The sequence below is a fragment of the Desmodus rotundus genome, chromosome 9 (assembly GCF_022682495.2).
Source record: "Desmodus rotundus isolate HL8 chromosome 9, HLdesRot8A.1, whole genome shotgun sequence".
Lineage (NCBI taxonomy): Eukaryota > Metazoa > Chordata > Mammalia > Chiroptera > Phyllostomidae > Desmodus > Desmodus rotundus.
Genome location: NC_071395.1, coordinates 87,753,521 through 87,766,503, shown reverse-complemented (window position 1 = coordinate 87,766,503; position 12,983 = coordinate 87,753,521). Strand labels below are relative to the sequence as shown.

Genomic DNA, 12,983 nt, shown 5'->3' with positions numbered 1-12,983 from the left:
GAAAATGTTTTTAATTGATGCTATGCTAGCCTCATAAATCGAGCTGCTGAGTAGCCCCTTTTCTGCTCTCTGAGAGAATTAACACCGGAGCGAGCTGTTTCGTACATACTTAGTGGGACTGGCCAGTAAAGCCGTCGAGGCTTGATACTTCATTTCTGGAAAGACTCTTGACTACTGTTTAAATTTTTCTAATGGTTATAGAATGACTCACAGTTTCCATTTTTTTCCTAGTCAGTGTTGGCAAATTTTATAACTTCGAGGTGTTCCTCTTTATTTAAATGTGATACTTATTGGCATTTATAGATTTTATAAATGTTAAACTGCCCTTGTGTTTTTTGCAACATAGTGATGACATATCTTTGCCCTTTATTGGACTTGGTTTGCTAATAATTCATTTAGGATTTTTATGTTGGTGTTCATGAGTGAGTCTGCCCGTAATTTTTATTTCTCTCCTATCTCAGATGTGTCCTGTTTTATTCAGTTTTCCAGAATCCTTCCTAGCTCACAGTAACTGCTCCCTCCTCTGAACTCTTAACGGCACTCAGTCTTCTCTTACGGCTCTATGGTGTGTGTGTGTGCGCGCGCACGTGTGTGTCTGATGTTTTATAGTCTAAGTCTCTTAGGCAAAATGTTTTTCTGCAAGCCACTCATCATGGTGGCTTCCACATCATAGGTCCTAATAAGTGAGCTGTATATAGTTATAAATTAAAGAGCGGAAGTGGGGGGGGGTGGCCTGGCAGAGCGAGTGCTCAAGAAGTTCTGATGAGTCTGCTTTTGTTTTTTCAACTCCTCACCCCAACAAAGTGTTGCTTGCCTTGGCATGACCCAAATCACAGCGATCCATGCTGGTTTCTTGCTTCTAACATGGTGATGGGACAGATAAGGTTGTCCCCTGGCAACAAAAGAGAGAGGCAAGAGCGGGAAGTAAAGCATTCTTCCACCACCACCACCACCACCACCCCTTCTTACAGCAGTTTTCTGGCTTTCTCCCCACGCTACAGCTCCTTCCCTTGAACTCACATAGTCTGCAGGTCAGGCCACCCTGGGAATGTGACCATAATTGGAAGAAGGGTCTTTGTAGTGTAATCAAGCTGAAATAGGGTCATGCTGGATTTGGGTGGATCCTAAATCAAAGATGACCAATGTCCTTATAAGAAGAGGGAAATTCGGGCACAGGCAGACATGCAGACACACAAAGAAAGCCACGTGAAGATGGAGGCAGACATTGGAGTGTTGTATTTACAAACCAAGGAATGCCAGGGATTGCCAGCAAGCACCAGAGGCTAAGAGCCAGGCATGGAATAGATTCTACCCCAGACCCTCCAGGGGAACCAGCCCTGCCCACACCTTGGTTTTAGACTGGTAGCCTGTGGAGCTGTGAGAGAATGAACATCCGTTGTCCTAAGCCACTCAGTTTGGAGTACTTTGTTATGACAGCCCTAGAAAAGTAATAACCCCATATGTTTGAGAATTTAAAAACATACTTCTAAATGATTTGTATTCAAAAAATAATAGTGGACATTTAAAAATGTTTTGAACTAAATGTTAATGAAAATACTATATATCTAAACCTAAGTGATTAAACATAAGCAATAATTAGAGAAGTATTTAGAGTCCTATGTTTCTAAATGAAAAAAGAAGGATAAAAATAAATGTGTTAAATATCCAAAGTAAGAAATTAGAAGAAGGGATATGAAATAAATCCAAGAATGTAGAACAAAGGACATAAAAACAAGAGCAGACATTAATGAAATAAAAACAAAAATATAATAGCAAGTACTGGATGAATCTCAGTGTTGATTATTTGAAAAAGCAAGTTGCAGAATAATACATGCCATATTCTATTTACATATATATTTGAAGCAAAACTAAATATGGTATGTATGGTAAAACATTCTAGGCGGTATTTACATCTGAGCTAGGACAGAATGGCCTGGGATTGGAGAATGAGAGAAGGAAGGCAGGAAGGAAAGGAGGAAGAAAAGTAGAAGGAAGGAAGGAAGTGGACATTTTTGTATTTTTGTTAGTCTTTTGCAATTCTTCTATGACTTTCCTATTCATAGCCTCTGCCCATTTTTTAATTTTTCAAAAACAGGTTATTGCTGACATGGAGGCCCAAGTTCACAAGCTGAGGGAAGAGCTGATTAATGTGAACTCCCAGCGGAAACAGCAGCTGGTAGAGCTCGGTCTGCTCCGTGAAGAGGAGAAGCAGAGGGCCACGAGGGACCATGAGGCTGTGGTCAGCAAGCTGAAGGCTGAATCAGAAAAGATGAAAATAGAGCTGAAAAAGACTCATGCAGCTGAGACAGAGATGACACTGGAAAAGGTAAGATACCCACCTCAAATTTGTATAGACAGTTGAAACCCATGTTTGAAACCCATGGCTCCCACCCTTATATTTGTTCTCTAGAAGGTGGTGGCAGGCATAGAATTACTCTCCAGATGTATAAACTTTTCAAGTGAGCAATTTAAGTATCTTGCTGTATGTCTAAGCATGCTAAAATAATATAAGGAGTTTCCTAACATTCCCGTTGACTTTAATTGAAGAAATTGTATGGCACCTCCCATTCTGGGTTAATTAAATGCACATCGTGATGAAAACAATGTTATACTATTATCAAACATTACACTGGTTAGGAATACTGAGGCTGTAGCCCTAAATTTTCTTAGGCTAAGACTAAGTTTCAGATATTTTCTAGATTGTCAAATAATTACTTCTATATTTTACAGTTTCTGTAAGTGTAACACATACAATGACATGTTTTTCAAGATTGATATTTCAGATAAACAAAAGCTTCTTTAAAATTACATGGTTTTGAAATAAATGTCAATATACTATTGACACATTTGCAGTTGACTTATATTCCAGGAACAATATCAAATATTCTTTCTTTTGATGTCTTGCAAAAGTATAAATATTTTAATTGGGTAGCAAATGTGAATTGTTCTTAAGCATAACAAATGTAAATTGTCCCTTGAGTTTCTTAAGACCAATCTGTATCTTGGGACAAAGAAACTTGACAAGTGTAATTGAAGAATCTTCTGATTCTGTTTAATTTTTTTCCTCTCGTCTTCATCTTTCAATGATTTTAATCCTTCATAGTGTGTACAGCGCCGTTCCAGGCACCACCCCGTTGATTTTACACGGGCTGGGACTGTAAGGTGCTCACTTTATCGTAACTAAATTTATCTCAGGGTCAGATTCAGCCAACTTTGTCCTTGGCAGCACAGCTCTGAACCCAGAAATATACAGGAAAAAGGCTCTAAAGAAGCAGGAGGGAGCCTGGCTTCTTAGAGGAACAGCAGGGAGGCCAGTGTGGCTGGAAGTGATGACGGAGGACGAGGAGGAAGAGATAAAGCCAGGGAAGGAAGCGCAGAGGTGGACCAGGTCCTGGAGGTGTGTCCAGGCCTTTGAAAGGGCTTTGCTTTGGAGCTCCAGGAGTAGAGGGGGCTTGACAGGTTTGAGCAGAGGAGTGATGTGTTATGACTCACATCTGAATAGGATCTCTCTGTCTGTTAGTGCTGAGAATAGACGGACTTGAAGGCAAAGGCAGAAGTAGGGAAACTACTCTAAAGGCTATTGTGACATTTTAGACATGAGACGAGAGAGGGTTGGGCTCCAGGCAATAGCAGTGAAGGTGGTAAAAACTGATCAGATTTGGGTAATGTTCTGAAGGTGGAGCTGACTGGACTTCTTGTTGGTTCTGCAGTAAGGACGGGGAGAGCAGAGAGTGGGGAAGAGGGAGAGGGAGCAGTCAGGAGTGCTTCCAGGGTGACTTGCTGGAGCCAGTGGACAAGCGAAATTACCCTTTGCCGACTGGAAGGAGACCGCAAAAAAGACAGGTTGCGCCTGTCAGATGTGTTCCAGTTGAGATGCCTTTTACACCTCCAAGGGAGAATGCTAGTGGCAGTACTGTCAAAGCAGTACAAAATGATAAATTTTGGTGCTGAACTAGACAGTCTCAGGGAGTAGAGACATCTCCTTCCCTGGGACAGTTTCCGTCCTCTGACAAGAGCAAACAAAGAGACTGTGGAGCATGCGAGAGGTGCTGCACTCGTCTTCCTGGTAACCCCCCCACACACCTCCCCTGGTCGCCAGTCACCTCTGCCGCCCATTCCACGGACGTCTAAGTCAGTGTCCTTAAATGGCGCAGATACCAGTGCAGCTCAACTGAAGAAAACTGGGTATACCCAAGCCGGGCTCGTAAAACATACAATTTAGGCCTTGATTTTCTTGTATTACATACTCACATTTTAAATGTTTTTTTTAACAGATAAAATTTTTCAAGTATAGGTTTATATGTGTTACTGACTAATTGGCAGTTTACAGATCATTGAAACTAGCATTAGAAACGTTGGGTAGTTCATTTGGCAAACATTTCTGGAATATTCCCCGTATCCCACAAAGGCATTATCACACACACTGTGGAGAGACACAGAAAAGAGAAAAGAAAAAGCACCGTCTTCAAGGACATTCTGAAAAATAGAAGATTCGTGTGCGTGCATACACACACACACACACACACGGTACTGCAAAGTGGAGTATGACTGGGAGAGAATTCCTTGGTGAAGGCCGTCAGGGAAGTTAACTAGAAGATATACCACTTGAACTCCACGTGTAGGGTTTGGACTAGCAGATACGCAAGATGGCATTTCAAGCCAAAGGAATAACAGCAGCAAGAGCCAACAGAACTGTGTACAGGGCATAGAGGTTAACCAAGGAGAGTGGTTAGTGGTCAGGCTGAAAGACAGCTAGGGATCACTGAGAGTCTTCAAAGCTGTGGGAGGTATTTTAGCTTTCCTGGGTAAACAGTGAGAAGCTACTGAAGATGTTTAGGTAATGAAGTGTCAATAGCCAAGTGATTATTAGGAAAGTCTGTCAGCATTGGCCAGATGCCCTAGCAGCAGCAGCGGTTGGTGGGGACTGGACTGAGCCAAGTGGGAGGCCCCTGAGGGCACAGTAGCGGCGTCCGAAGGTAGTAAAAATACAGCCGTGGTGATGGGCCACGTGCTGGAGAACCGCCTCAGCGATAGCATCGATTGGAATGGTGGTCCCTTGACCCTTAATAAATTGGGCATGTGGGAGAACTTTCTGGTTTGGGGAAGGAAAAGATGAATTCAGTTATGAACATGTTGAATTTGAAGCGCCAGTGCTACACCCAGCTGTTGAAGGAACATTTATAGGTAATCATAAGGCCGGACTGGGAAAAACAGCTGTAAGAGTCACCCACAGAGAGGGCCTGTTCAGGCGGGAAATGGAAAAAAAATAAACAGCAGTGAAGGAAGAGGTTGGGAGAAAACAGTTGAAGAAGGGCCATCAGGGTCAGAGGAATATGAGAAGAATGTGTTTTCATGGAGATAAAGGGAGAGAGTATTTAGAAAGGAGGTTTGTCAAGAATGTGACAGAAAGTCAGGAGGGATAAAGGTGGAGGAGAGGTCACAGGATTTGAAACTGAGAAGTCATTGATGATCTTGGACAGAGCCCTGAAAATGATAGTGCAGGCAGAAACATGGTTGCAAAAGGTAAGTGAGAGAGCAGTGAGAAAGTGGGGATTAGTGAATACCCTATTGTTTTTGGAAAATCTGATATTAAAAGGAAGGTGTAGCCCCAAAGAGCAGCAGGAGCAGCAGGAGAATATATTTTTAGGCTGAAAATGTCTTGAAATACATGAGAAGGAACAGATGGAGAGGAAGAGCTTAACGATGCAGAGAACCATAGATACTTGCTGGCTCGTGATCTGAGGGACGCGAGTGTGAGTGGAGTTAGCAGCACGGGCCCTCCTCTTCCCTGGGTTGCAAGGGTTCAGCCACAGAGGACATCGGTCTGACCCTGGGACGTGCCTTGCCTTCTCCTGCCTCCAGGTCTTTGCACCTGTCACTCCTCTGCCTAAAATGTTTCTCCGTGATTTCCTTAGGGCCACCATCCTCTTCCTCATCACTCTGCACTCCTCAGAGTGTCCTTCCCTGCCCTTTCTATCTAAATTCTTGCCTACCTCTACCATCTTATCTTTTCCCTTTGTATTCAGGATTCATCTCACTCTCTGAAATCATCTTTTAATTTTTTCTCCTGTTTATTTTCTGTTTGCCCGCGTTGGAATGTGAGCCCCATTGGCAGGACCTTGTCTGTCTAGTTCATTTCCGCACTGCTCATGTCCGGAAAATGTGGCACGGGGTGGCATGCCGTCCGAGCCTGGACGGGTGGGACGTTTCTGAACTGAACTGAGAGCACAAGGAACACAAGAAGCTGGAAAGGGGAGTTGGGCATAGTAATTTTAACTGCCATGAATAAAGGTTCATCAGGACGCGGGGACTTGGCAGAGGCGTTCTAGAGAATGGGACGGGAGCCCTGCATGGGCTGGTGTTTACTGCCATGAGCTTGGTTCTGGCTGGGATGGAGGGATGAGCCAACCCCAAAGTCCATATGGTAAAATTAGAAGGGCTGGGCTCTTGATATGAAGATTAATTTGTACTTCTGATTGATAAATGTTTTTATTTAGCTACTAAAAGGAGTTTAGCCATTTCCAAAAGCAGTGAAGACCTGGACTGTGGGTTCCCTGAAAACAGTCCTTGTTAAATATTTGTTTCTCAAACTCCTGGATCATGTGTGGGGCCTGGTTCAAAGCAGGCCTTCGTAGATGCTAAGTAAGTGAGTGGAAGGATGGCGGAGCACTGAGATATTCAGTATAGCCACTGCGGATGGTCACGCACATAAGGAAAACATTGTTACTGATTTGCCTAAATTTGATTCTCACCCATTATAAGTACTTTAGGTAGGATAAAATAGATCTTTCAGTCAAATATTAGTTTTTTAGTGTTGCAATTTCCTCCATATTACTCAATAAGTTACTTACATAGTATATAAACCTGTATTCAGATACGGTTTGAATTTTCAGTACTCAAACTAGACATTTGAGTTCTTATTATAAAAGTTAGAATTAACACAGATAAGGTGGTAGGTGATCCTGTTGCTGGACTGTTTCATCATTGTGCAGGTTACTTGAATTCTTGTTGGACCTTATAAGGGCTTAATGTTTTATGATGTTTAAATAAATCTGAAAGTTAAAATATTTGCTAGCAGTTCAAAATCTAGTCAGAATCGAGGTGTTTAGAAATTAATTTTCTATTATTAGGTATAAAATTGAGGTTCCAAGAGAAGAGGAAAATAACGCCAGAATAATAAATAATCTAAATAGAACACCCCGTGGGTCTGGGCTGTTCCAGTAGCACTTACAACATTAAGGTTATAAAAGAATCCCTAAGCGCGCATCCTGGGTAGCTTCTGTCAGTGGCAATTTACGCCTACTTGATATCTTCAATGGCTTTGAGTTAAGAGAAACATGAAATACCTCCACAAGGTCAAAATTCTTGAAATAGAGAATCCAAGAGAATAAGTGATTGGCACTTGCAACATGAAAGCTGCTTTTCTAGTCTTTTAAAATCTTTCCTAACCAAATTGAAACAAAGTCCATAAAATATGAGCCTTTGAAAAATTGAAGAATATCACTAAGTGATGGTACTGGATAGTTTTCAGAAGACTGATGAAAACCTTGATATGTAAAATTTTCCGTTGTTTAAGAAATCTACTCAGCTATTTTTAAAATAACTTTTCTTGATCTAGAAGATATTTTAGAAAACATGGAAAAGAGAGAAGAGTGTAAGATTCCCTGTTACTACCATCTCTTAGAGAAATCCAATAGGAATAGTGTGACGCGTATGTAAAATAGCCATCTTAACTGAGACCGTACTGACTAGCCTGTTGAGTCTTCTGCTTTTTAAAAAGTTATGCTAAGAATATTCCAATGTCATTTAAAATTGTTTGAAACTATAGTTTTCATTGTTTCATGATACTCCATTTTATTAACGTAGCATAATTTACTGAGACATTCCTTTATATTTAGCATTTTTAAGAGTGAAGTTGAGTCCCCCGCTGGTGTGGCTCAGTGGATTGAGTGCCAGCCTGTGAATCAAAAGGTTGCTGGTTTGATTCCCAGTTGGGGCAGGTGCCTGGGTTGCAGGCCAGGTTCCCAGCTGGGGGCATGTTGTTTCTCTTCCTCTCTTTCTCCCTCCCTTTCTCTCTTTCTGAAAATGAATAAATATAATCTTTTTTTAAAAGAATGGAGGTGAACATTTACAATAGATTTGTTACTCACGTTTCATTTTCTACAATTGCCAGTTCATATTCTTGGTCAGTTTCTCTTCTGTTAATGTCCTAATGGTCTTCTCGTCACTTTTATATAAACTCATTTTATAGTTAGAATGATAAAACTCTTATCTTTGTAGCAAATATTTTCAGTATTCACCTTTTATTTTTATCATTTTATTTGATGATACACACAGAAAAATTGCTTGCATTTGATGTAATCTGTCCATCATTTCCTTTGTCAGTTCTTTATTATAGGTAGTAGTTTTAAGCTTTATAATGTGATATTTAAAAACATATGAATACATCAAACATATTCTACACCGTACTCTACTAAGTAAAAAGCTTTTATGAAATTGACATAGCATTTACCAGCTTGGGTTCCTGGTCTATAATTTTAATAGTATCTGAAGGATTATCCTGGAATTCTGCCAGCCTGAAATCATTAAAAGGCTTTGAGCAACAATTCAGCATCTTTTTCAAATTTAAGAAAAGCTCCATATGGCATAATTATTCAAGGCCAAGGTCATAGAAACTACTTAAACCTTTGAAATTTATAATTAAAGGATTAATATTAACTTATGAAGACATTGTCATTTTGGCTTAAAATGGATTTTTAATCTCAATTATGTTCTTTTTTACTTTGATCTCTTTCCTTTGCTAAAAATATAAAATTTTAAATTAAATACTATTCTCAAACAGTTTAGATTTATAAAAATTGACTGACAATCAACATCTAGCATGGCTTTTTCAATACTCCACAACAGTGGATGAACTTCAAATGGTCATTTTCCTCTGGGTATGTAAGACACAGCTTGATGTAATGAACTGGCACGATACCTCTAAACATAAAATAAATTAATTTACAGTAGGGAAAGCATGCACAGGTGACAACTTGGGAAACCGGGTGTGCACAAAGTTTTGCAGCAAGGAGTGGTATGATCTGACTTGGGCTTGAAAAGATCATTTTACTTGCATGAAAACAAAGGTAGGAAACCCAAAAAGGGCACTGTGGCCGTCCGAGGGAGCGATGGTGGAGTCTCAGACCGGCCAGCAGTCAGATCAGTCCAGTGGGGGTGGTCAGATTCTGGGTGTATTTTAAAGCTGGGGCCAACACGGCTTTCTGATGGATTTGACATGGGATGTGAGACTAAGAAAAAGTAAGCCACAGATGAGCTTACACCCAGGGGAAATAAAAAAATATACTAGTTCATTTCTCTGTGGGATGGGGATTGTATGTCATTTTTAAATGGTATTGTTCAGTCTTTTCTTAATCTTCTATACTTTAACCACTTTGTGAGCCAAACAGTAACATACAGAAGTCACCATCCAGTTATACTGCCGTCCAGCCCCTAAGCCCTGGGGCGGGGCGGCCTGCCTCCCCTTTTCTGCCTGCGAAAGACCAGAGTCACAAAGAAAAGGATGTGCTGGCACTTCGGCACTGGCTTTGCATTAGCTGCCATCAGAACCTGAGCTGTGTGATTGTGATGTCATCTGCCCCTGCTCACCCCTACCTGAGAGGCTGGGGCAGGGCTAGTTCTCAAATACCCTGTCTCCTGGCCCAAGTCATCTTTCTGTCAGGGCAGGAAGGCCGTGCCCTCATTAGCATCACAGAGAAGTAGAAGCTCAGCTGGGCTGCAGCCTGCTCCTAGGGCTCTCATCTTTACTTCAGTGATCTTAATGGGGGCCTGAGGAAATGTGGACCCCTCTGACTTTAGACTACTCATCTCCCAAGGAAAGCCAAGCCTCAGCCCTGATAGGAATGAAAGGAGAAAATAGCAATGACCCCGAGACCCAGCAGCCTGTTAGTCTGAGGCCCCTGAGGGACACAGGACCATCTGGCCTCAAAGAGAAGAAGGTAAGACTGGGACAGCCTTTCTGTTCCTGAGACAGGAATCTTTCTAAAAATCAAAGCTCACTGCAGGGCTGGATTAGGCACTGGCAATATAAAAACAGCCAGCACCCTCGAGGAGATTCATTTTAATGGGTCAGGGATAATGGAACAAATGAACATGCGATTGCATTGAGCTGCACTTCAGGTCACTGTCTAGATCTGTTGGACAGCACGCCCTGGGAAACACCCAGGACAGGGTCTGGACGTGTGTAGGGCGGGGGAGCATTGGCAGAACCTCCTGGACGAGATAGATTGTAAGCTACTGGCATTTCCTGCCCTGGCTTAAAAATTGACGAAGTGCCATTGCCCATGACAAAGTGAAGTTGCCAGGGCTCCTTAGCTTTCTGGACAAGGGTTTGCGTAATCCTATTTTTCCTCTTCTACCTCTTCTTTGTTTCTTCTTATTTATTTTAATTAATTTAATAATTTAGTGTATAGTTTAGTGGCATTACGTACGTTTAAATTGTTCTGCAGCCATCACCACCATCCATCTCCAGAACTTCTTTCATATGGCAAAACCTGAACTGTAGCCATTAAACACTAACGTCCTATTTCCGCCGCCTCCCAACCCCTAGCAACCGCGATTCTACTTACCGCTGTGCATTTGATACTCCAGGTTCCTCACGTGAGTGGAATCAAACAACATTGCACTTAGCACAATGTCTTCAAGGTTTATCTTCAAGGTTTATTTAGCATGTGACAGAATTTCCTGTTTTAAAAAAGGCCAAATAATATTTCATTGCATGTGTATAAGACATTCTGTTTATTCATGCACCCGTCAGGGGGCACTCGGGGTGCTCCACCTTTTTGGCTCTTGTGAATAATGCAGATATGAGCATGGGTGTGCAGATACCTGTTTGAGTGCCTGCTTATACCCAGGAGTGAAATTCCTGGATCATATGGTAATTCTTTTTTTTTTAACTTTTTACTGTATTTTTTCACATTACCTTTTAGTCCCCTTATACCCGCCTCCCCCCTAGCAATCACCAAACTGTTGTCCATGTCCAGGAGTCCTTTATCCTTTTTGCTCAATCTCTCCACCCCCAACCCCCCTCCCACTAGCTGTCATCCTGCTTTTTTCAGGAACACCCCCTCCTGTTTTCTGTGTTACTACACCATGTATATTCCCACCATAAGTGCACCAAGGTTCTGGTTTCTCCACACCATCGCCAACAATTGTTGTTTTCAAGTTTGTTTGTTTGTTTTGTTCTTATGAGAATGATCCTGATGAGTATCAAGTGGTATCTTCTACCTTTCTTTTTTTTTTTAATAGGCTTTATTTTTTTACAGCAGTGTTAGGTTCACAGCAAAATTGAGAGGAATCTGCTGCCTTTCTGAACTGCCTCCCCCAGCACAGGTACCGTCTGGGCTCTGCCCACTCTGGGTGACTCCTTTTTCCACGCCCAGGCTGCACGCATCCTCCCTTCGTGGCTTCACAGGTGTTTCTCTCTGCCTGGGACACCTGGGGAGCTCACCGCCCTCACTCAGAAATGTTACCTGGCCCTGTCTTTTCCTTCCTACCCCAACTCAGAAAAAATCACGCTCGTTCCTCTACTCCTATAACTCTTCACTCATTCCTCTCTTTTTAAAACATTTTTATTCAAATATAACTTACCTAGAGAGTACATATACTTCTATAAATTTTGACAACTGCCACCACAGTCAAGATCAAGAAGTGCTCCATCCCCACAAATGTATCCCCAGAGCCTTCGTTGCCAACCCTTTTTCTTCCCCGGGTACCCACTCCTCTGCTTTCTGTGACTGTAGATTGGCCTTTTCTGGAATCTATACCAAATGAGTCATTCACTATATAGCCTTTTGAGTCTGGTTTCTTTCCCCTAGCGTAATGCATTTGAAATTCATCCATTCTGCGTGCATCAGTAGTCCATTCTTTTTTATGCTAATAATATTTCGTTGCATAGATGTGCCAAAGTTTATCCATTATCCAGTTGGAAATATTTGGGTTGTTAAACATTCATATAAAGGTATTGTGTGTACATAATTTTTTTTAAATTTCACTTGGGTAAATAGCAAGGACTGGGATTATTGAGTTGTAAGTTAAATATACTTTTTAAGTTTATTAGAAATTGCCAAACTGTTTTGCCAAAATGGCTGTATCATTTTCCATTCCCATCAGCAAGGTATGAGTCCCAGGTGCTCTGCATCCTCATTAGCACTTGATATTGTTGAGTTTATGTTATTATTTTTGCCATCCTAATAGGTGTATTTAACTGCATGTCTGTTTCCCTAATAACTAATCATGGGGAGCATCTTTTTACATGAGTATTTGTCATCTGCATATCTTCCTTGACAGAGTGTCTATTTTAATTATAAAATCGGTTTTCTGGTTTTATATTTAGTTATTTATTTTATTATTATTGAATATTGAGAGTCCTTTATATATTCTGGGTACAGGTCTTTATAAGATTCCTGATTTGCAAGCACTTTTCACAGTCAGCAGCTTAACTTCATTCTTTCAACAGCATCTTTCAAAAAGCAGAGGTTCTTAGTTTTTATGAAATCCCATCTATCAGTTTTATTTTATAGATCATGCTTTGGTGTCACATCTAAGAAACCCTATCATACATGACCTAAAGTCACAAGGGTTTTCTTCTCTTTTCTTCCAGAAGTGTTATAACTTTAAGTCTTATATTTCAGTCTGTGGTCCATTTTGAGTCAATTTTTGGGAATGGTGCAAGGTATAGATTGAGATTCAATTGTTTTAGCACTATGTGTTGAAGAGATTATCCTGTCTCCAATGAATTGCCTTTGCAACTTTGTTGGAAATCAGTTGACCATATGTGTGGGATATACAACTGGACCGTCATTTTGTTCCATTGATAGAAATATCTGTCCTTTCCAATACCACGCTGTCTTTTTTCTCTTTCTTTTTTGTATTTTTTCCATTATCATTTATCCCCCTTACACCCCTCTCCCCCCAGCAGTCAA

General features: G+C 41.1%; 1 protein-coding gene across 8 annotated transcripts in view; it reads left to right on the top strand.

Annotated features, from left to right (window-relative positions):
• Positions 1-12,983, top strand: part of CEP112 (centrosomal protein 112) — a 370,586-nt gene that overhangs the window by 180,272 nt on the left and 177,331 nt on the right. For all 8 annotated transcript variants that reach the window (XR_006653046.2, XM_045182487.3, XM_045182485.3 and 5 more), the window contains one exon: positions 2,096-2,326. Coding sequence is in view for 7 of the 8 variants with exons in the window: in XM_045182487.3 (XP_045038422.2) it covers positions 2,096-2,326 (231 nt within the window). In the remaining variant the exon portion in view is untranslated. The remainder of the gene's footprint in view (positions 1-2,095; positions 2,327-12,983) is intronic.